This window comes from Macaca mulatta, chromosome 2 (assembly GCF_049350105.2).
Source record: "Macaca mulatta isolate MMU2019108-1 chromosome 2, T2T-MMU8v2.0, whole genome shotgun sequence".
NCBI classification, from domain to species: domain Eukaryota; kingdom Metazoa; phylum Chordata; class Mammalia; order Primates; family Cercopithecidae; genus Macaca; species Macaca mulatta.
Window position 1 is genome coordinate 12,022,186 of NC_133407.1, and position 22,650 is coordinate 12,044,835.

The window sequence follows — 22,650 nt, forward strand, 5'->3', positions numbered from 1 at the left end:
CTCTGTCTGGTTTACTATGGTTCCATGAATGAAAACAGGGCTTCAGGCCCCATCTGCATCTCTCCCTTTGTGTTTACCTTGGGAGAACAGTGACTGGGATCTGGGTTCGGATTCCACTATTCCAATTCCATAATATTATCATAACACCATCACAATTGCTTAGGTTCCTAACATTGTCCATTAATGAAAATATTGTCATTGAATTAATCATGTCCGTTGTCTGTACAATTGTTCCTAATTCTCACCATCATGAACATCACTCTGATGACTGTCGTTTTGCATAAAGTCTCTCCCTGTTTACTTTAGGTTATTTTCTTGGATACATTATAGAAAATGGAATTACTGTATTCATGAAGTTGAGCAATTTCATGGCTCTAAGCACATGGTACCAAATCAGTATCCAAATGAGTGGACTAATGTCCCCTAGCATTTATGAAAGTGCCAGTTTCAATGACTCCATCCCCACCTTTGTTAAAATATATAGGGAAAGTAATACTCAGAATTATCGGTCTCTTGTTTTCAATGATTTTCACTTACTTGAATATAAAGGGAGGGTGAGTTATATTTTTTTTAAAAAAGCTGTACTCCAGGGTATCATTTTTCTTTAGATTTTTCTTTTAAAGATTCTTTTGAATAGCCATAAAGAAAAGGTAAATCGGCTGGGCATGAGTGGCTCACACCTGTAATTCCAGCACTTTGGGAGGCCAAGTAGGGTGGATCACCTAAGGTCTGGAATTCAAGACCAGCCTGACCAACATGGAGAAACCCCCGTCTCTACTAAAAATAGAAAAAACATTAGCAAGGTGCGGTAGCTCATGCCTGTAATCCCAGCTACTCTGGAGGCTGAGGCAGGAGAATGCCTTGAACCCGGGAGGTGGAGGTCGCTGTGAGCCGAGATGGCGCCATTGCACTCCAGCCTGGGCAACAAGCGTGAAACTCCATCTCAAAAAAAAAAAAAAAAAAAAAAAAAAAGAAAAGAAAAAAACAAAAAGAAAAGGTAAATTATTATTCTTTGAGGATATATTTGTTAGTTTGAAAATGGTAAAGTCAGTTAAAGCTCCATGTGGAATATACAATGGCTGATTAAGTGGGGCAAAACAATTTTTAAAACGACAAATCAGCTATAATTTCAAGGTAATGACTGATTTTCTTGTGTGACTGAGAAACTGTCTTCGAGGCAATCCTAAAAAAGACATTCAAGATGTGTTTTCCGCAACTCTATTGAACAGAGATGTATGAAAATTATCAATGCCTGTTTCATTTTGAACTACCTTGGAGGGCGAGCCTTATCAATTTCAACTTCAGGCATTTATTACCTTGGGAAATAACAAAATTCTTATACCAAGAATGCAGAAAGAAACAGAGGAAAGATTTTGACTTCCGAAGTTGAAAAGTAAAGTCCCCTGTGAGACTTTATTGGGAGAGAAAATAAATTTTTAATTCTCCAAATCCTCCACTAATATATCAAGAACAAACCAGGCTGGAGTGCAGTGGTGCGATCTCAGATCACTGCAGCCTCCACCTCCCTGGTTCAAGCGATTCTCCTGCCTGAGCCTCCTAAGTAGCTGGGATGACAGACGTGTGCTACCATGCCCAGTTAACTTTTGTATTTTTAGTAGAGACGGGTTTTCACCATGTTGGCCAGGATGGTCTCCATCCCTTGACCTCATGATGGACCTTCCTCGGCCTCCCAAAGTGCTGGGATTACAGGCGTGAGCCACTGAGCCCGGCCATAAGTCTGAGCATTTTATTTCACTCTGTAGTGAGGACACAGGATATGACCTGAGGGGAGCTGCAGTCAGAAAAGAAGGGAGGGCAGGAAGGCCTCTCTCTGCTGGAAGACAAGGAGAGGAAGAGTAGGCCAGAGAGTTAAGGTGTGAGAATGCTGTTTGTCTCTATCAACATTCCAGCCGTGAGATGGTGGAGCTTAAAGACATAAAAATGTAGGGGTTCACATTTTACTTCTCAGGAAAATTGACAGCATCAAAGAGAACTCTACATTCAACTTGGCCCTGGAGCAAGACGGTGACAGGCACCCCTAGATTATACGTACAGAGACGTTCATTTATGAGCCTGAGATAGTATCTGGTTATCTAAGTTTAGTCTATTGTCGTTTGAAGTGATATGAAGCTGTTATGGGCTTCAGTGAACAGGTGGAGGCTTGGAGTCCAGATAAGAAAACCCAAGAGGTTCCTAACAGCAACAACTAATGACAAAGTATTCATTAGAGAGCATTGAAAAATTAACCACACCATTGGTGGACACTAACTCAGAGCCTGAATGAGAGAAGCTGCCCACATCAGAGACCAGTGGTCCTCAGAGAAGAGCATGGGGGACGAGATGTCCTCACCTGCTGCTATGATGTTTCCTTTATGAACAGGTATCACCAAGTGAGATTCCTAAAATTTTAGTTTGCATGTTTTGCTCCTACAACACTGATATCATTGGAGTAAGTATATCCTTTCTCAAAGTACATACTTTGAATGTGACCCCACTCATTCAGATTTATACATATTATTATGTTTATTAAAATGACACCCTATTTGGCTCATATCTGGAATGTGTTTGTGTGATTTACTCACCTGATTCTCTTTCAGTGTTATCTGCCCCTGTTCCTTACACCCAATGAAGGTTCTAACACATCTAAAAATCTTCTCATTTTGTTGTAGTCTCTGAACAAAGTTGGCAGGAAAGAAGCCAATTCTGTCTTGAATTTTCCCCTGAAAGGAAAAAGGAGGCATGCATCCACAATTGTAGCATGTATTGTAATTATAGTTATCAACTGATTTTCTCTTTTTTTTTTTCTAAAGAAAGAGGAACACTTACTTTCCACCAGTCTTCATTGGAATCCTCTAAAAGAGTAATTATGTCTCCTGGCCTAAAATGAAGAATGAATGAGTTGGGTAAAGGTAAAAAAAAGAAAAATAAGATACTTTAAAGTCAGGAGTAATCATTTCTCATTTACACAAATAGTCTTAAAAGAAATAGAAGTAAAGTAAATATAACTTTTATAAGTTCTTCCTACCCAAGAAAATAGCTTTATTACACATTGAAGGCAAACATGATTTTATGCTGTGTTTTAAAAATAACCTTTTTTTTTTTTTTTTGGATAGAGTCTTGCTCTGTCGCCAGGCTGGAGTGCAGTGGCGCGATCTCAGCTCATAGCAACCTCTGACTCGCTGGTTCAGCCATTCTCCTGCTTCAGCCTCCCGAGTAGCTGGGATTACAGGCACCCACTGCCATGCCCAGCTAGGTTTTGTATTTTTAGTAGAGAGGTGGTTTCACCATGTTGACCAGGATGGTCTCAATCTCCTGACCTTGTAATCCATCTGCCTCGGCTTCCCAAAGGGTTGGGATTACAGGCATGAGTCATCGTGCCTGGCCAAAAATAACTGTTACCTATAGTTTGATACATAAATGATCATAAAGCTCCAAAATTTAGAAGTTGATACATTTCAAGATACAAATCTCCCTTCTTCTCAGCCCCATGATCTACCTCCCATTCCCTGTATGTCCTTCTAGACTCCTTCCCACGCACTTACATTTATAAATAGATGTGTACATGTAGAATTGGTCATTATCTTTATCATTATCTATACCTTCCCAATACCTTCTCAAAACCTAGCACACTTTTGCTTAGCTCCATTTTTCCCGCCTGCCACCTTTTATGCTGGTGTAATTGGAGTTTTGTACTAGATTTGTGTATGTGTGCATGTGGGTGTGTGTGTCTACATCATTCATCAATAATTACTTGGGTTTGGCTGAAGACTAATGTGTTTTTGTTGTTATTGTTTCTATTCAACACAGCTGTAACAATCGGAAGACTGCTATTTTTCACACTGGGAAAATTTTCTCTACTATTTCTTCCATGTTTTTCTCCCATTTATGATGTTCTCTCTTCTTTCCTTCTGGAACTTCTAGTCAACACATGCTGGACCTTCTGAATCCATCCTCACATTTTTTGTCTTTCTTACACACCTACAGTCTTATTTTCCTCTATGTTCTTAAATTGTTTTCTCAATTATATTTTCCTGATCATTTATTTTGTATTTGGGCTTTTCTATTATTTATTATAATACTGAGAATTGTTTCAGAAAAAGTTTTCAGAAAATATTTTTAGAAAAAAATAGTTTCTAAGGGTTCTTTATTATTTCTGAAAGTTTTCTTTTTTTCTAATTTCTCATTATTTCCTTATTCTTTTCTGAAAGAGTTCTGAAAGTGGCTTTCCATCATGGATGCAATGTTATAATGGATTGTACAGAGATTATTATATTTTCAAAACAATATTTCTTTTTTTTTGAGATGCAGTCTTGCTCTGTTGCCCAGGCTGGAGTGCAGTGGCACAATCTCAGCTCACTGCAAACTCTGCCTCCTGGGTTCATGCCATTCTCCTGCCTCAACCTCCCGAGTAGCTGGGACTACAGGCGCCTGCCATCACGTCCGGCTAATTTTTGTATTTTTAGTAGAGACAGGGTTTCACCTTGTTAGCCAGGATGATCTTGATCTCCTGACCTCGTGATCCACCCACCTCGGCCTCCCAAAGTGCTGGGATTACAGGCATGAGCCACCATGCCCGGCTTCTTTCTTTTACTGAACATTTGTTTCCTCTGAATTTAGTTGGCCTATCCTTTATCTTATTACTTCTTTTTCATATCAAGTATTTTTTCTAAAATCTAATGTTTCTTGGTCGTCTCTTTTTATGAAAGACTGAAAATGGAGGTAGGTGGATGTGGACAGGCTTCTCCACTATTCGATATCTGTGATCTGCCATGGGTGTCTCTCTCAAGTGCAAAGGCTATTTACAGGCTCTGTTTAAAGGAGCAGCGTGTGCCAATTGGTGCATCTCCCTTTTACATACTTGAATGTATAGCAGGTAAGCAGTATGGTGCCGCCTCCTCCTCCTGTCCTAATAGCTATAGCAAGGAGGATTTTCTTACCCTTGGGGAGAGAATAGGTCAGTTTATTTTTCTCCTAAGTAGAGCTGCCTTTTCCTTTTTCCCATGCCCTCTAGAAGGTCTGAAGGTCCAGAGTTATCTCAACACAGTTCTTTCCCAGGCTTCTGTGCTCACATTAGAGCCCTCCTTAGGCGTGGGTTCTTTTTCTTTAGAGTACAGGTGTTGGCTTAATTCTGGAGTCCAACATCATTGCTGCCAATTGTTCATTATAAGTAGTAATGTGGTGCTATGAATACAGTTGAGACTGTATCAATTATGTATTGTCACAGTAATGCTGTGTGATAAACAGCCACAAAACCCCCATGGCTCCCTCACAGGCTTGGGTGTTGGCTTTTGCTGAGGCGACTGGGGTGATTTTGCCCTAGTCCACATTTCCCATTCCTTGGAAGGTCAGTTTCATAGCAATGGTCAAGGTTCAGGAGCAGCGCATGGAGACATGCAAAGCACATGAAGTCTCTAAGGCTTAGATCCAGAACTGACACATTGTCACTTTGCTTCATTTCATTGGCCAAAGCAAGTCTCAAGGCCAGTTCAGACTCAAGGGATAGGGTAACAGGCTCCACCTCTGTTTTGAGAGGAACTGCAAAGTCCCATGACACGGGCATGAATATAGGGAGGGATGAATAATTAGGGCCATTAATGCAATCAATCCACTGCAGACTCTTCACACTCTTCAGTGAAGTCCGGAGCATTCTGTGTCTCTTTAAATGTGCTCCCCCTTCTATAGCTGTTTTGTCCCGAGTATTCTTTGGTCTCTGGTCATCTTCATTGTTCACAACTCAACTGCATTTGCTGTAGTCTGCGAGGAAATTCCCAAGATTTCTGGTTCTCTCTTAGCATGCATTCTTGTTTTCTAGTACTGTTACAGATGTGTTTAAAAAAAAATATTTTCTGACACGTTTAGGAATTGGAGCAAAAGTAGATTTGCGTATTCATTTTGCTATTCTGATTCAATCTCCTTCGCTGTCATTTTCAATTCTCAGTTAATATCTATCTTCATCAGGGATTCCAAATATAACAGGCTTGTCACCCCTGGAGCATTAAGCACAACTGGCATTTTGGTATTTCAACAGTCACAGTTTCATGCTGATGCCACAGAAAGCGAGATGGCTGAAAATCACTCTTTCTCAGGTCAGGGATTTAATTAAGCGGCAAGGATGAAAGTCAATGTAGAAAAATCTTCTAAGCCCCAGCAGATTTTATTTAAACTAGTAACCTAAGAAACCACGAGTTAGTATCAAATACAATGACTGTGCTGCTGCTCTGGCAGAAGCTGTAAATAGGGAATAAAGTTGGGGGAGGTACCTTTCCCTAAGAGTGAAAGAGGGAGACTGGGAGGTACCTTTCCCTAAGGGTGAAAGAGGATGCTGCCTGAATCCGACCTCTATTTTATAATCTACTCAGAGGATCACTCTTGACTGTGCTCACAGGTGGACAGTCCCCAGCACTTGACCCTCGTTAACTAAATTACATATTAGAATAAGGCACTCACTGGGATAACAGGCTATAATCTTCTGAGAAATACCAGACATACTTCTTGAAGTGTGATGAGTGTTCTGTCTTTTCCTAAAAAAGAGCTCCACCAGGATCAGAAAATTGCTTGGTGAGTGATTTATTTATCCATTTATTATTTCCTTTGTTTTTGTTTACCCACTCATTCAACAAATATTTATAGAATGTGGGCTCTGAAAGAGTGTCATCTTACTAGGCACTGGGTTTACTTTGGTGAATAAAATCCTCACTAGAACTAATAGCCTAGTGAGAAAGATAGATAATAAACAAGTAAATAGATAATAAAACATTTAATAAATAGATAAATAATAGATATATCATATATGTATAATTAATAAGTATATAGTTGTAAATTGGCTTAAGGACTACGAGGGAAATTAGAAGGTGTAGCCAAAAAGGACCAGTAGACTCCTCTTGAGATTAGTCAAATACTCTAAGCACCTGGCAGAGATAACTAATGCCTCTTTTTCAATATAGAGAGGATCTTGCTCTAGGGGAGCCCTTGAACCCAAGATAGTAACTCTCTAACATCTAGGCCAGCAAATCTGTGGCTTGTGGGATTTTTTACTGCCTCCTTACCCTTCCAGGCATTACCCGACAATCTCAGCACTCTTTCCCACAGAGCCTGCACTCTGATTTAGAATCCTTTTCAACACTGGGCTCTAGGTGGTGGATCTGAGTAGGCATGCAAGATACCACTCTGTGTCACATAGCTTCTTCTTCTTCTTATTTTATTTTATTTTTTTTGAGACAGAGCTTTACTCTGTCACCCAGGCTGGAGTACAGTGGTGCTATCTGGACTCACTGCAACATCTGCCTCCCAGGTTCAAGCAATTCTCTTGCCTCAGCCTTCTGAGTAGCTGGGATTACAGGTGCCCGCCATCAGGCCTGGCTGATTTTTTGTATTTTTGGTAGAGACAGGGTTTCACCATATTGGCCAGACTGGTCTCGAACTCCTGACCTCATGATCCGCCTGCCTCAGCCTCCCAAAGTGCTGGGATTTCAGGCATGAGCCACTGCGCCTGGCCCATTTATTATTACTTTTTAAAAATGAGTGTTGACGCAGTTTTGAGGCTCTAGCTAGAGGCTGGTCAGTTCCCCTTCTTAAGCAGCTGATTAAGTCCCCACCACAACAACTCCCTGATGAGGGCTCTTATACTCTGGGCCACTCTGTACCACCCCTAATGTCCCACTCTAGAGCCAGGTACTAGATAATGAGGGGCATCCTCTGTGCCCTAGAACCTGTGAAAATTATTCAAATTAATCAATATACAGGGAGCCCCTGGAAACCTAGACTACCCCGCTGCCTGCCATACATACATAATCCGCCTACTGTAGCTCCAGCTTGCTGTTACCCTGACTTCCAGGGCAACCTTCTGTGTTGCCCTTAGTGGCAGTCCTTCACTCTCAACTGTGAGTTTTCTTCTGAACCCTTTCTTAGTTCTGTTCTCTTCTCTTGCCATGGTGTTGGTGTGTTGTGCGATGCCATCAAAGAAACAAATGAAAACATTCCGCCAACTGGCTCAATTTAGGGAGAGCCTTGCCATTGGTCCCAGAGGAATGGTGGCCTAATGCTTAAATTTGTCCTTTCCCCAGGTTAGACACTGGCTAATCCATGACTCTGCCCTCAGTTGTTTCATGTTTCTGTGGCTGTCAGGTCCTTTCCATGGAATAATTTCTTTCTTCATTCGGGTTATCACACTACAGGCACATTTGAGAAAAGTCCTTCTCTGGCCTAATAGTTATTCTCTTGCTTTTAGGAGACTTTATGTTCTTGATCCATTACATCTAGATTTTACAATTTAACTCTTTATTTCCAAATTCTTGGGACCAATTTGATGGGCCCCCAATTACTTAAAAGGTTCCTTTGCTTAATTCAGTCAGAGCATTGTACATTCAGGTACAGGTTTTGCTTACATTGTAATCCACAATTGTATACCACGATGTAAAGTATAATGCAATTCATAAACAATTGAAGCATCAGTTTCCTTTAGTGAAAAGAGGTCAGAACACCACAGCTGGCCTTTTGCTTTTGTTTGCTCAGTAAAATTTGCCATAGGCCCAGAGGAAGATTTTCAAGTTGGTTATATAATGATTTATAGGAACTCTTGAAATGGTGAAAGGGCGGCAGGCTTGCAAGAATTAGAATAAAGTAACAAAAGTAACTACAGAATTACAGTGAGCAGGACAGGGTTTAATTTCAAGTGTGTGTGTACTTGCATGCATGTGTGTGAGAACTAATGGTTGCTTTCTGGGTTCATTCTCAGCAGTCTTTCTGTCTCTCTTATTTCTCGATTTTTCATGTGGGCATTGGAACCATCTTTTCCACCACCAGGTAAACTGTCTGCAGGGACTCAGTGTACACAGAGGGTATGAATGATAAAAACTGAGCTTGGCCAGCTACGTGGAACTATTCTGCAAGATCTTCCAGGGTGGGCTCTTGGAGGGAGGAGTGTGAGGTGTCCTGAGGCACACCCTTCCCAGCCCAGCCTCTCTCCAATCCCCAAGTAGAGCACAAATTCCTACGAGAGGAGACATAACACCCTCCAGATGAGGACGCTGCTTCCGAGAGAAACACTTTCTCCACTATCTGAGACAACCTGAGAGCTCAGATTGGTCTTACTGTGGGAAGCACATGGTCAAAGCAGAATGGCCTAGGGCCTTTGTTTTCTGAATGTTTTAAAATTCAAAGAAAATGAGTCTTGTCTCACTCCTCCATTTCTGCACATTTATCCTAGGAAAACTATATGACTTTCAAGTATTTTCTAAATATTTATAAAATTTCAGTTATTGGGTGTGCATAGGGGGATACAAAAATGAAAAAAAATTATCTAAGCTGGGGTTTTCTTATCTGTAAGGTTAGGATAATAGCACTTACTCCATCAATATTTTTTGAGGACTAAATGACATAATGCTTGTAATGCATATTTAGATAAGCCCCCATTAGATGGTGGCTATCATTGTAAAATAGTTACTGCCCTCAAGATGTCGGTAATTTCAAAGGATAAAGACAGTAAACTGTTTAAGGTAAGGGTCGTTCCTGAGGGAGAAGCAGATGCTAGGGTGGTGGGGAGATGACAAATAAGCATAGAATTGATCCCAAACAAAAATCCCAAACACATGTCTCTTTGAGGATTGACTATCTCAATTATATTTATTTACTTATATATTATGCATGATAAATTATTGTGAGCTATATTTACTTTGCAAAGTTAAATCTTTTTTTTCTTTTTTTGAGACAGTCTCACTCTGTTGTCCAGGTTGGAGTGCAATGGTGCAATCATGGGTCACTGCAGCTCTACCTCCTGGGCTTGAGCAATCCTCCTGCCTCAGCCTCCCAAGTCTCTGGGACTACAGGTACATGACACCACTCCCAGCTAACTTTTAAAATTTTTTATAGGGTCTTACGATGTTGCCCAGGCTGGTGTCTAACTCTCGGCCTCAAATGATCCTCCTGCCTCAGCATCCCAAAATGTTGGGCTTACAGACATGAGCCACCATGCCTGGCCTCAAAGTTAAGTCTTTATCACTGTGGTTGATATACAGTAAGGCTTAAAATTGCTAATTTTCATGTAAACCTGTATTTTTTCACTTGTAAATTAGAAGATTTATTCTAATCATTGCGTTTTACGTTTATATCTCATTAGGTTTTTGGCAGAGGTGGTTGGTTAATGAAATAGCCTTTGACTTCAGTAGCTTCAGACACTAACATTTGGTGTGATTCGGAGCTATGGAAAACCTTCTCCCTCTTTTCATACTGTCCCTCTTCCCCTTCCTTGTCTACTCCACGAAGTGACCACAAAGGTGTATCAGGGCCCAGGGGCTGGATCTAGTATTCTATTACCCAGGTGGCTGATTGTAATGGAGATGTTGGCAGGGTTGAGCCTAGAGGGCGATGGCAATGTTCACTAACTGTTGTCATGAACAGTTGCATTTTCATACAAGTAGGCAGGCTAAGAGAGATTTCACCATTTACAGGCAGGGTTTGAATCTATGACTAACTCCACTAAATCAGGCAGTCTCTTGCACCACCCATGCCATGTCAAAACTCATCAGAACTGCTCACTTTACTATATAGTTATTTTGAGCCTCTTTAATATTTCCTACCCTTTCTCATTCATTAGGGAAAAAGAACCTTAAATCAAGTTTATAGCAACCAGTCACTCAGCAAAACTAGATACCCTTGAAAAACCAAGCTGAAGGGGGCAGAAAAAGGAGCCAGCCAAATGGCTCCATTAATCTGAGATCTATGACTTAATTTTTCACCAGACTTATTTCCCAATTTACATTATCTTGGTCCAGAATCTTTTACAGTCTTGGCACATGGGTATGTAATAAGTAACTCCTGAATTTGCATTTTGATTTTGTCTTAAGCCTGATATTCACAAGACTGCCTGTACTTTCCCAAGTCCATAGACCAGCTCAGAGAAAAGCATTCAACTAAAGGGCCATTTGGAAGGAATTTGGTAAATGTTCTTGAACTGTCATGGATCACACTCTCCAGAACCTAATTGAGAGAGGCATTTGAGTGAGAGGGAGGCTGCTAAACACATTAGTGACATTTGGGAACATCTGGGTTTCTTGACATAGTGCAGCATCAGAGCATAATATGCATCAGAGACTTTCCTCAAATAGCTTTAATTGCATTTTGATGTCCTGGTGACTGTGAAGATTATTTTTAAATCAAATTGGTGCATTAGAATTACATTTAGTTTTAATTAAGTTGATGCATTTGCCAAGCAGTAATGTACTTAGAGAATAGAAACGAGACACCAAGGGAGTCTTATTCTGTCTTACTCGGTCTTGAAACCTTGCAGGGTGAAGGACATTAGAACGTACACAAGTCACAGGTCAGAAAGCCAATGCAGATCTGTGTACGGAGCATTGACAGAATCGGGAAACCTCTGTTCTGGTTTTTGAGTCTGCTACTGGCCCACTGCATATCTTTGGATAAGTCACAGTTGTTCTCAGATAATCAGAATCCAGGAGGACATTTACCCATACAGATTTCCAAGTAGGATTTGACTCTCTAGGCTAAGGTGAAGCCCAGGAATCTCTATTTTAATACTACTTTTTAGGAGATTCTATGGCTTATAATAAATGACTTAACCATTCTAACTCAAGTTTTCTCCTTTTGTGAAATACTACTTGCTTGGGTAACCTCTGAGATTTATTAAAATAACTCAAGAGGATGCTAGGAAAAATTATGAAAGACTTTGAAATGGGCAAAAAACATGACTGATCTGGGAGTCCTGTCTGGCACATCCTTTCAGATTACCTCCCCTTTGTCGATGCCTTTGAGCTATTTTACATCTCAAGCAAGTTGTAGAAAACTGACATTCATACAAGTTATTTTTGTCCACAGAAATGCAAGTGAATTTTGCCTGGTGGAATATAGTCAGTTATTACCCTTTATCCTGTGAATACTGAATGGTTTTGCACCTATTTATAAATTCCCGTCAGCATTCCTCATTGCCTATGTACATGTGATGTATTGAGTTCTCCTTTCAATCAGGTGGAACATCTTACTGGTTCTCTCATTAATTAATGAGCCATGTAAAAATTCTGACATGTGTTCAATTTATATTGCATGAGAGTCATGTTTTTATCTCAAATGAAAAAAAAATCTTTTAACAGAAGTGACTTCTCAGTAACATGCTCTATGGATCACAAACTTCCTGGTCTTAGCAACCATACTTAACAAACCTAATGCACTAGAAAGAATTGATGTGAGTGGCCAAAAAGGGATAAAGTAAAATGTTGTCTACCCTTGCTGATTAAAATAGAATTGTCAGCTTTATCAGAGAGAAAACTTAGGACAATGAACCTAGGATGGAAAGTGTGGTGGAGGAGAAAGATCAGTGGACTGGGAGTCAACCTCCAAGGGTTCTAATCCTAAGCTCCCATTTTCTACTTGTGAATTATTGTGCTTGGTTCTCCTACCTCACCCCCAGAAAGAGAAAAAAGAACCATACATTGTCTCACTGGAGTATGAACTAAACAGCCAAGTGTCCATTCACTAAGCATTACCAAGTTTTAAGGCAGTCTTTCAGAATCAAGACTGGAATTAATGTAGTTATCTAAATATGCTCCTGCCTCTGCCATGAATTTTCACCACCTCTTTTTGCAATGGGGCTTGCCTGTGCCCCTGATTTGGCACCTCTTAAAATAATTACCTGGTTCTGAAGTTTAACCCCATTATTCCCTTATGCTTTCCTCACTGGAGAGAGAGTGACTGCTCACTAACCAGGCTTCCCAGCCACCCATGACCCCTCTTCCTTCTGGAAGCCCAGCTTCTTTCATATCCTTTTGAGGCTGCTGTAAGTCACCTGGACTACCTCACACCCACAGCCCTGCACACTGGATTGTAACTTATGGTCTACTCTTCTGTTGGCCCCCTGGCCCATGACTGTCTGAGCTCTTTGAGAACGGGGCCTGTGAATAGTTCTCCCAGAAAAGAGCAGATGCTTGCTTACCGTGTGATGAGACGTGAATAGATGAAGTAAATCCTGGAAATAGCATGCAAGAGTTAAAATCACTTTTAACTCTTTTTAAAGTAGTGCTTTGAAAATACTCCAAAGAGATGAATTCAGGCCATCCCATCTCCAGAGATCCTGGCAAATACTAACTAATGAGAGAAATGGTTGCTTGCTTTCATTTAGACTTGCCCATGGAGAATCTGAGACTTGCTGCTTCCAGGAGTGGCCATTCATGAATCTAAATTTGCACTTGGAGTTACAAAAGGAGATAGGTTTTTCTTTGAAGCCCCTCAAATTTAGGTGTTCTAACATACATTGAAGTAGTAATTAATTTGCATTTCTTTTAGGATTTAACAATATTGAAAGAGCAGTTCCCTCTTTTCCTCTCTTGGCTTGTAGTCTTTTTTTTTTTTTTTCCTTCTTTTTCCCACTCTTATGAAAAATGGCCATTATCATATAAATCTGTTTGAGGAGAACTAATAAAAATGAAAATGACATAGATGTGGGAAGTCAAAACGAATGCTTTGGAACAGGCATTGTATGATTGCCAAAATATGCATTTAAACCTTTAAACCTTTTATTTACTCTCAATCCTTTGTTTATGTGTCCCTACGATGTTTTAGGAGTTTATGTTTACTTGAAGTCATTTATATCTGCTGATTATTTACATAAAATATCAACTCAGCAAAGTCATGAAAGTCATTGTTGACTGAAAAGTTTTTATGAGCTTAAAAAAGGTGCCTTGGTGTGAATACTACGTGATGACTCCAAGACTCTTGCAGATTGCTGAGCCCAATAGCAGTGAGGATAATGGGACTGGTTACATTGTAAGTGTTGATGGTAGGATTTAATTTCATCAAAACTAAGTGTGGGTTATCAAGCTTTGGCTAACAATGTGTGCATGCTTGCGTGTGTGTGAATGAATGTGTACTTGAATGTGTATAAGTGTGTGTGTATGTGCATGTGTGTGTGTGTGTGACTGTGAGTGTGTGTGGGAGGTTATTTGCATGTATAAGTGTATCACACACACATACATAGCCACTTGGCCAGAAGGACGATGTGACACATGGTCTATGTTAATTCACAGAGCAGTATACGATAATTATGACAACAGTGCTGATTATAATAGGGTTCTCCAGTTTACATTCTATTTTCATTAATTAATTTAGATAGATAGAAAGGGTCTAGCTCTGTCATTCAGGCTGGAGCGCAGTGGTGTGTTTATAGCTCACTACAGCTTCAACCTCTTGGGCTCAAGTGATTCTTCTGTTTCAGCTTCCTGAAGAGCTAGGGCTACAGGTATGCACCACCATGCTTGGTTAATTTTTTATTTCTATTTTTGTAGAGATGGTGTCTTGCTTTGTTGCCCAGGCTGGTTTTGAACTCCTGGACTCAAGCAATCGTCCTGCCTTGGCCTCCCAAAATGCTGAGATTACAGGCATAAGCCACTGCACTTGGTCATGTATTTTTAGCAGCGTTTAAGAGCTTTGTTCATGAATTAAACTGGCAGTCCATAAAGTGTAATTTTCAGGACTCTTCAAAAAACTTGATAATAAGGGTAATTGGTGGAATCTGTGCAAGACTCTTAATTTCAGGAGATTATCTACTGTACCACCCTGCTATACCCTGATAGAAGAATCTGGGTAGCTCTTTTTTTTTTTTTTTTTTTTTTTTTTTTTGAGACGGAGTCTTGCTCTGTCACCCAGGCTGGAGTGCAGTGGCCGGATCTCAGCTCACTGCAAGCTCCGCCTCCCGGGTTTACGCCATTCTCCTGCCTCAGCCTCCTGAGTAGCTGGGACTACAGGCGCCCGCCACCTCGCCCGGCTATTTTTTTGTATTTTTTAGTAGAGACGGGGTTTCACCGTGTTAGCCGGGATTGTCTCTCGATCTCCTGACCTCGTGATCCGCCCATCTCGGCCTCCCAAAGTGCTGGGATTACAGGCTTGAGCCACCGCGCCCGGCCCTGGGTAGCTCTTTAATGTTATCAGGCCTCAAATTGTCAGCAATGTTTGAGACCCCATGCATGATGGCATCACATCTTGGGTATCAGTGATAAAATTTCATATTATAGCTCATCATGTCAGCAACTGAAAAACCTGCTCCCAAGATAAGTATTGGATATCACAGCTCCTTTTTGCTGGACCAGTTGGACAAGGTCTTACTGGGTCCGCTCAAAGGGAGAGCCTTTAACTGTGTTTTCTCTACTGTATATCCTTAGGGTGGTGTTAATGAGGTTGTTCTGAAGACTAGGAGAGAAAATACACTGTGAAAAGATGTAATTACGAAGAGAAGGTATCTAAAATCTACCGTGACCTCACTTTGTACTGGGCATGAAATTCCACATTTTATTTATATTACTTTGTATAATATTCAGTCTTCCTAGGAAGGAGAAAACTGAGTCTCTAAAAAATTAAACTGTTTGCTAAAATTGACACAGATAGTGTCAGAGTTGGAAACTAGACCTAGTCCTCTCTGACTGCCAGAAATTTCTCTTTTCTGCCTTGCCAGCTTGCTGTCCTGCTCTCTGCCCTTGATGGTGGAAAGGTAGAGAATTATCATGGTCTACATTACCTCCAGAGGTTTAGGTGGGAAACAGCAAATTAATTTATAAAGGAAGTTTATTTCTACTTTTTCATGGCAGTGTGAAAAAAATAAATAAAGGAAGTTTATTTTGCACTGGAACTGTAGCAAAGCAGACTGTATAAAGTCTCTGCCTTTATATGGGATTTGGAGACTAATGATGGGACCATTACACTTCTAAGAAAAGTGTTCACTTACCTAAGAACAAGAGGGCAGCAACCAGCTCTTCCTCTTGTGAAAGGAAAATAAAATCTCAGGACTCTAAACTCACTATGTCAAAGGGAAAAAATGTTAAGCTTGGGATCTGAGTCACACAACAACTGCCTTCCTTTTTGTTTCTAAACAGATAGTTGCAAAGATGGAAGGCCACAGATCTCCCCAGGTGGGCTCCCTGAAACTGCTCACAAGGAAATTCCTTGTGGACCCCAAACTCTTTACCCTAAAACAGAGTTGTTGCAAAGATGGAAGGCCACAGATCTCCCCAGGTGGGCTCCCTGAAACTGCTCACAAGGAAATTCCTTGTGGACCCCAAACTCTTTACCCTAAAACAGAGTTCTGTTGAATCTCACCCAGACAGTATAAATTACCAGCTTTTCTTCACAGGAACAGGGCAAAGACAAGACTAGAAAGCATCCCTCCACCTACCTGAGACAAATGTGACCGCTTCCTCTACTCTGTGTTTATTGATATCTTATGTAAAATGCAGATTTACTGAACATCAGACAAATGCATAATTGACTGTTCCTCTACATCCCTTTCACTTGTAACATGCGGATTCAGTGAGCATTAATCAAAGCCTCACAAGAATGATCACGTATCTCACTACCTACCCTCCCTGCTTTTTTTCTTTCCTCCTTACCTTCCTGATGCCCTTTCCCCTTCAAATATTGAAGTCCTCAAAAAACCTTTTTGGAAAAAGCACAAACCACTTATCCTACTATAGCTTGCATCTCTTTTTCCCAGGCACATTCTCAACCTTGGCAAAATAAACCTTTAAACTGACTGAGAACTGTCTCAAACAGTTTATGGTTTATAGTCTCTGAGGTCCCCACCTCCTCTCAACTGTGAGTGCTTCAGTAAAGGCTTAGCAGGGCTTCTTCCAAGTTGTCTTAAGCCTGTCGTTATTTGTGAATGGAACCACAGGCTACTTTTGGTCTCCCCCTTTACAATTTCTTCTTGATGAATAACATTTGTCCTGGGCTCAGGCTCATCTGTTCCAGGAAACAGGTCCCTGACTAACCACTCTCAGCTTGGTTTGCTTCCTTATTTATAGTTTCCATTGGATTATTATTATTATTATTATTAAGACAGAGTCTTGCTCTGTTGCCCAGGCTGGAGGGCAGTGGTGTGATCTTGGCTCACTGCAGTCTCCACTTCCCTGGTTCAAGCAATTCCCCTGCCTCAGCCTCCCGAGTAGCTGGAATTACAGGCACACACCACCATGCCCGGCTAATTTTTTTGTGTTCTTAATAGAGACGAGGTGTCACCATGTTGGCCAGACTGGTCTTGAACTCCCGACTTCAGGCAATATGCCCGCCTCAGCCTCCCAAAGTGCTGGGATTACAGGTGTGAGCCACCATGCCTGGCCTGTAGTTTCCATTGTATTATCGTAGACTTGATTTGCCCACTAAGTGTATATGCCAGGCATAGCATTAGTTCAGTTAATTTCCATAATACTCATTCATTCGTCAAATAATTATTATCTACTATACATCTACTATGTTTCAAGAATGAACTCATGCTCTAGGGATATGAGGGCTAGTAATTACAGACTTGTTCTCATGGAGTTTACAGGAGAGATAGAGATTAACCAAATAATTCCAGAAATGTATAAATACAAGTAGAGATAAGTGTTTGAGAGAACTATGGCGTCATGAAAGAATATAACGGAAGAATGTAATCCCAAGTGGGGTAACAGGAAAGGCTGCAACAAGGAAATGAAATTTGACGTGAGATCTAGTGGATGAATCATAGTCAACTGGAAGAGTTTGCCTGTGTGTGTGTGAATGTGTGTGTTTGATGGTGGTGGGTAGGAGGATGGAGGGAGAAGCAGACTCTGCAGGGAGAAAAATCCTTTGACAAGTGGGTGGTGTGGTCCTTTTGTGAAAAAAAAAAAGGCCAGTGTGGATGGATCAGAGAGGTCACCATGGATGAGACTGTGGGTCCTGGAGTCCCCATAAATATTCTAGATTTTACCCCAGGGCAATGGGAGGACACTGGACAGTTTTGAGCAAATATGTGTGCTTTGAGCAGACTTGGGAAGGCAGGCAAAGTGATTATCTCCTTCTACAAGTCAGGAAGCAGAGGCTGAGATGGTTAGGGTAACTTTTTCAGGATCCATGGGGGTTACACAGCTAGATAGTAGCTTGGCTAGGACTTAAACCCAGGTCAACTGATACCCACACTTTATTCTTAAACATTCAGTGAATGCTAATATATTCTCTTTCTCTCTCTTCTCCCCTCCCCCCCTTTTGCTCCCTCTCTCCCTCCTTAATTCTGGAAAGGAAGCACCTACTTTTGAAATATAAAAAAGAACTGACTGGAGTTAATATTATTAAGGTCCTACCATGTACCAGATATTGCTATCTCATTTAATCACATCGATCCTAGATCTAAGGGCAGTAAGGGCAGACCATATTATTCCTGTTTTCAAGATGAGAAAACAGGTTCAGAAAGTTAGTTAGTAAGCCCTATTGTTAGAAAGTAGAGAAGGGATGTGAATCATTCTGTATTACTTCAAAGATGAGATGAAGCCCAGAACACTGTACTGTTACCTTAGTGCACCATCACCCATAGTGGATAGGAAGGGAGAGGAAGACTGAAAACAGAGAGCAGGAAGCTCTTTTACAACAGTCCAGGTGAGAGATGAAGGTGGGGAGAGATACAGTTGATTTTAGGCAAAGAGAAGAGTAGGAATTGAGCGTCAAATACATTTTGGGCAAAAGTAGAGCGAGGCCTCTCCCTGGCTGACTTGAGGCCTGGGCAGAGGTTGACATCTTTCAGCCTAAGAGGCAGGTTTGTGGAAGAGAGGGCAGAGCTGCCATGCTCTGTACATTGCTGGGGTAGGCAGGTGGGTAAGTGAATCTGGAGGTTCGGGGGGAGGTCTGGAGCATTGGCCTTTGGCAGAAGCTTTTCTTACTATTGAGCAGATATATAATGAATATTTCCTGATGTGATAATTCATCTGCTCTGATTGACAACTGCTGGCTTTGCCAGTTGGGTCATCTTTGTCCTCAAGCTCACACTCCTAACATTTCCTGTACCCTCACTCCCTTGTTCTCTTTCCCGAGGTCAATACCCAGCATACTGCCCTGGATCAGAAGGTGGGTGGATAAGAATGCTATTTTGTTAAAAGGAATTTTTTTCTACCTTATGATCTGAGGAGAAAAAGATAATTCACAAAGCTCCAGTTCATTCAAGGTGTTATGCTGAATCCCCAAAGCATTCCTAAAGCATTGCCTTAAACATTCTAAATCAAGTGCCTGGCTTTTAAAATGGGAACCTATAATCTCTTGGCAAAAAAAAAAAAAAAAAAAAGTAAGTGTGATTTATCACTCCAATCTTGCAGTCTCTGTAATGCAGACATTTCACTCCTGGGAATGGATAGTCCTGATTGCCTCGAAGCAGACTGTAAACGTGTCATTCGTGACCAGACAACTTGACTTCTAATGGCCTGCAACCAAGTAAAATAAGCACACAGGGTGACGACCACCACCAGGCAGCTGGACATCATTCCTCATTATCCCAGTGACATTGTGTATTCTTCTGAAATGACTTTTTAAAAAAAAAATGTTATGACTTCAGAATAATCTTCTAATATAAAAACTATAGGATCTCCATAATAGAAAGCTGTTAAATCTTAAATGTTACACACTCAAATGACAATCTCAAAAGGACCCAATATGGTGTACTTATTGTAAAGTAAATATATGCCACCCTTGTCTCCGTCAGCAGATAGTTAACTGCGGATCGTCTGCTGAAGGCGTGGCTTCATCCCAGCAATGAATTCTAGGCGGGCTCTGCTCTGGCTCGCAGGGCTTGTCATATCTCTAACGGAACAGGGCTTCACTTGATAAAGGCCATCTCCTCCTCTCCCACCGATTATGCCGGACTGTTCAGGTAATATTTACAATTTCAGCCAGTGAGTTCGGCATGACGATTTTACTCAGCAATAGAGAAAACTCAGATGGACAAAAGCTTAATTGTCTCTACAAATCTAAGGAGCCGGGACTCAGGCCCCAAACTTTGCTCTGGAGAGACCTGAGAGCCACCTGGCAGCAGATCTCAAACTGATTCTGAAACAAAGCTGACCTCAGGGTGTGAGCCAGGGAGAGCTGTGAGACTCCAGCAGGGTAAATAAATCTGCTGTGATGTCTTGCTGGATATTATATCCACCATGAAATTTGGCGGAGCTGCTGGAACTGATCCTGATAGCATATAAAACCTGGGAAACAGGGTCTAACTGAGGCACTTCAGTGGCTCTCACCGTTTATAGGAGTTTGGGTAGGTGAAACCGAAGGGTAATTTCACTGAGGTGGTGGACCGTGGGTGGGAAATGACCCAAACCTGAAGATTTGGGAAAGCCCAGGTAGCTCCAGCGTGGAGAGGCAGGCTCTCTAGAAGCCATGTGAAGAGAGTAACTGGTGATTGACAATTTGGCTGGCACAGCATTCAGACAAGCGGCGTCTACCTTCAGATGGTGGCTATTTTCCCAATGCTCTGGCAATTAAATAGTTTTGAGTGCTAACTTATCTCCGCAATTTTTTAGAAGAAGAAAGAACGAATCTCCAAGGGACCATTTGACTGGAAAAGTAGCCTTTTCTATTCTGCTCTAGGATGGGAAAACACAGAGAGCCCTATCATGAGAATACTCATGTTTTGGGGTCATGAATGCATAGAAGCAGAAGTCTTTTCCTTGAGATAAGCCAGTGAACACCACATTATTAAAAACTGTGATAAGCACTCGTTACTGAGTGTTTATGATTATAGGCACCGATATGTTTAATTTCCTTTCTATCATTTTAGTCTCACCAAATACCTTAAGGGGGAAGAGATCATTATTATTCTTTATACATAAGGAAATCAGAGTAATGAGATGTTTATAAATTGCTTAAGGTCACACAACAAGTAGGATGTAAACCCAGAATTGACTCTAGCTTAACAACCCCTGAAACATGAGGAACCTCAAGTAAGAGAATGATTTAGATTTTGAGAAGGCCACAAGACTTACCTATTCTATCTAGTATTTCAGTTACCATGAAGTGGATAGCTCCTAGTTGACTCTGATAGTTTTAGTTTGATTTTTCTATCAATATTAATTTGGAGATTAAATATATATACATATATATAGTGTATATATATACACACACACATATATATAGTGTGTGTATTATATATACTATATATATTAATTATACTTTAAGTTCTGGGATACATGTGCAGAACGTGCAGGTTTGTTACATAGGTATACACGTGCCATGGTGGTTTGCTGCATCCATCAACCCATTATCTACATTAGGTATTTCTCCTAATGCTACACCTTCCTTAGCCCCGCACCCTCCAACAGGCCCCATTGTATGATGTTCCCCTCCCTGTGTCCATGTGTTCTCATTGTTCAACTCCCATTTATGAGTGAGAGCATGCGGTGTTTGATTTTCTGTTCCTGTATTGGTTTGCTGAGAATGATGGTTTCTAGCTTCATCCATGTCCCTGCAAAGGGCATGAACTCATCATTTTTTATAGCTGCATAGTATTCCATGGTGTATATGTGCCACATTTTCTTTATTCAATCTATCATTGATGGGCATTTGGGTTGGTTCCAAGTCTTTGCTATTGTGAAGAGTGCCACAATAAACATATGTGCACATGTGTCTTTATAGTAGAATGATTTATAATCCTTTGGGTATATACCCAGTAATGGGATTGCTGGGTCAAAAGGTAGTAGTTCTGATTCTAGATCCTTGAGGAATCACCACACTATTTCCCACAATGGTTGAACAAATTTACACCCCCATAAACAGTGTAAAAGTATTCCTATTTCTCCACATCCTCTCCAGCATCTGTTGTTTCCTGACTTTTTAATAATCACCATTCTAACTGGCATGCGATGGTATCTCATTGTGGTTTTGATTTGCTTTTCTTTAATGACCAGTGATGAAGATCTGTTTTTCATATGCTTGTTGGTTGCATAAATGTCTTCTTTTGAGAAGTGTCTGTTCATATCATTTGCCCACTTTTTGATGGGGTTGTTTTTTTCTTGTAAATTTGTTTAAGTTCCTTGAAGATTCTGTATATTAGCCCTTTGACAGATGGATAGATTGCAAAAATTTTCTTCCATTCTGTAGGTTGCCTGTTCACTCTGATGATAGTTTATTTTGCTGTACAGAAGCTCTTTAGTTTAATTAGATCCCACTGGTCAATTTTGACTCTTGTCACCATTACTATTGGTGTTTTAGTCATGAAGACTTTGCCCATGCCTATGTCCTGAATGGTATTGCCTAGGTTTTCTTCTAGGATTTTTACAGTTTTGAGTCTTATGTTTAAGTCTTTAATCCGTCTTGAGTTAATTTTTGTATAAGGTGTAAGGCAGGCATACAGTTTCAGTTTTCTGCATATGGCTAGCAAGTTTTCCCAATGCAATTTATTAAATAGGAAATCCTTTCCCCATCGCTTGTTTTTGTCAGTCAAGCAGAAGAAAGAATACCAGAGATTGAAGATCAACTTAATGAAATAAAGCATGAAGACAAGATTAGAGATAAAAGAATGAAAAGGAATAAACAAAGCATCCAAGAAATATGGGACTATGTGAAAAGACCAAACCTACATTTGATTGGTTTACCTGAAGTGATGGGGAGAATGGAACCAAGTTGGAAAACACTCTTCAGGATATTATCCAGGAGAACTTCCCCAAACTAGCAAGACAAGCCAAAATTCAAATTCAGGAAATGCAGAGAACACCACAAAGATACTTCTCGAGAAGAGCAGCCCCAAGACACATAATTGTCAGATTCACCAAGGTTGAAATGAAGGAAAAAATGTTAAGGGCAGCCAGAGAGAAAGGTCGGGTTACCTACAGAGGGAAGCACATCAGACTAACAGCAGACGTCTCTGCAGAAACCCTACGA

The 22,650-nt window shown here is 40.7% G+C and overlaps 1 protein-coding gene across 2 annotated transcripts in view; it reads right to left on the reverse strand.

The window, feature by feature from the left end:
* Positions 1-22,650, reverse strand: part of STAC (SH3 and cysteine rich domain) — a 176,016-nt gene that overhangs the window by 16,379 nt on the left and 136,987 nt on the right. For both annotated transcript variants that reach the window (XM_001101503.4, XM_077991250.1), the window contains 2 exons: positions 2,827-2,878; positions 2,583-2,720 (listed from right to left, as the gene is read on the reverse strand). In XM_001101503.4, coding sequence (XP_001101503.2) covers positions 2,583-2,720; positions 2,827-2,878 — 190 coding nt within the window. The remainder of the gene's footprint in view (positions 1-2,582; positions 2,721-2,826; positions 2,879-22,650) is intronic.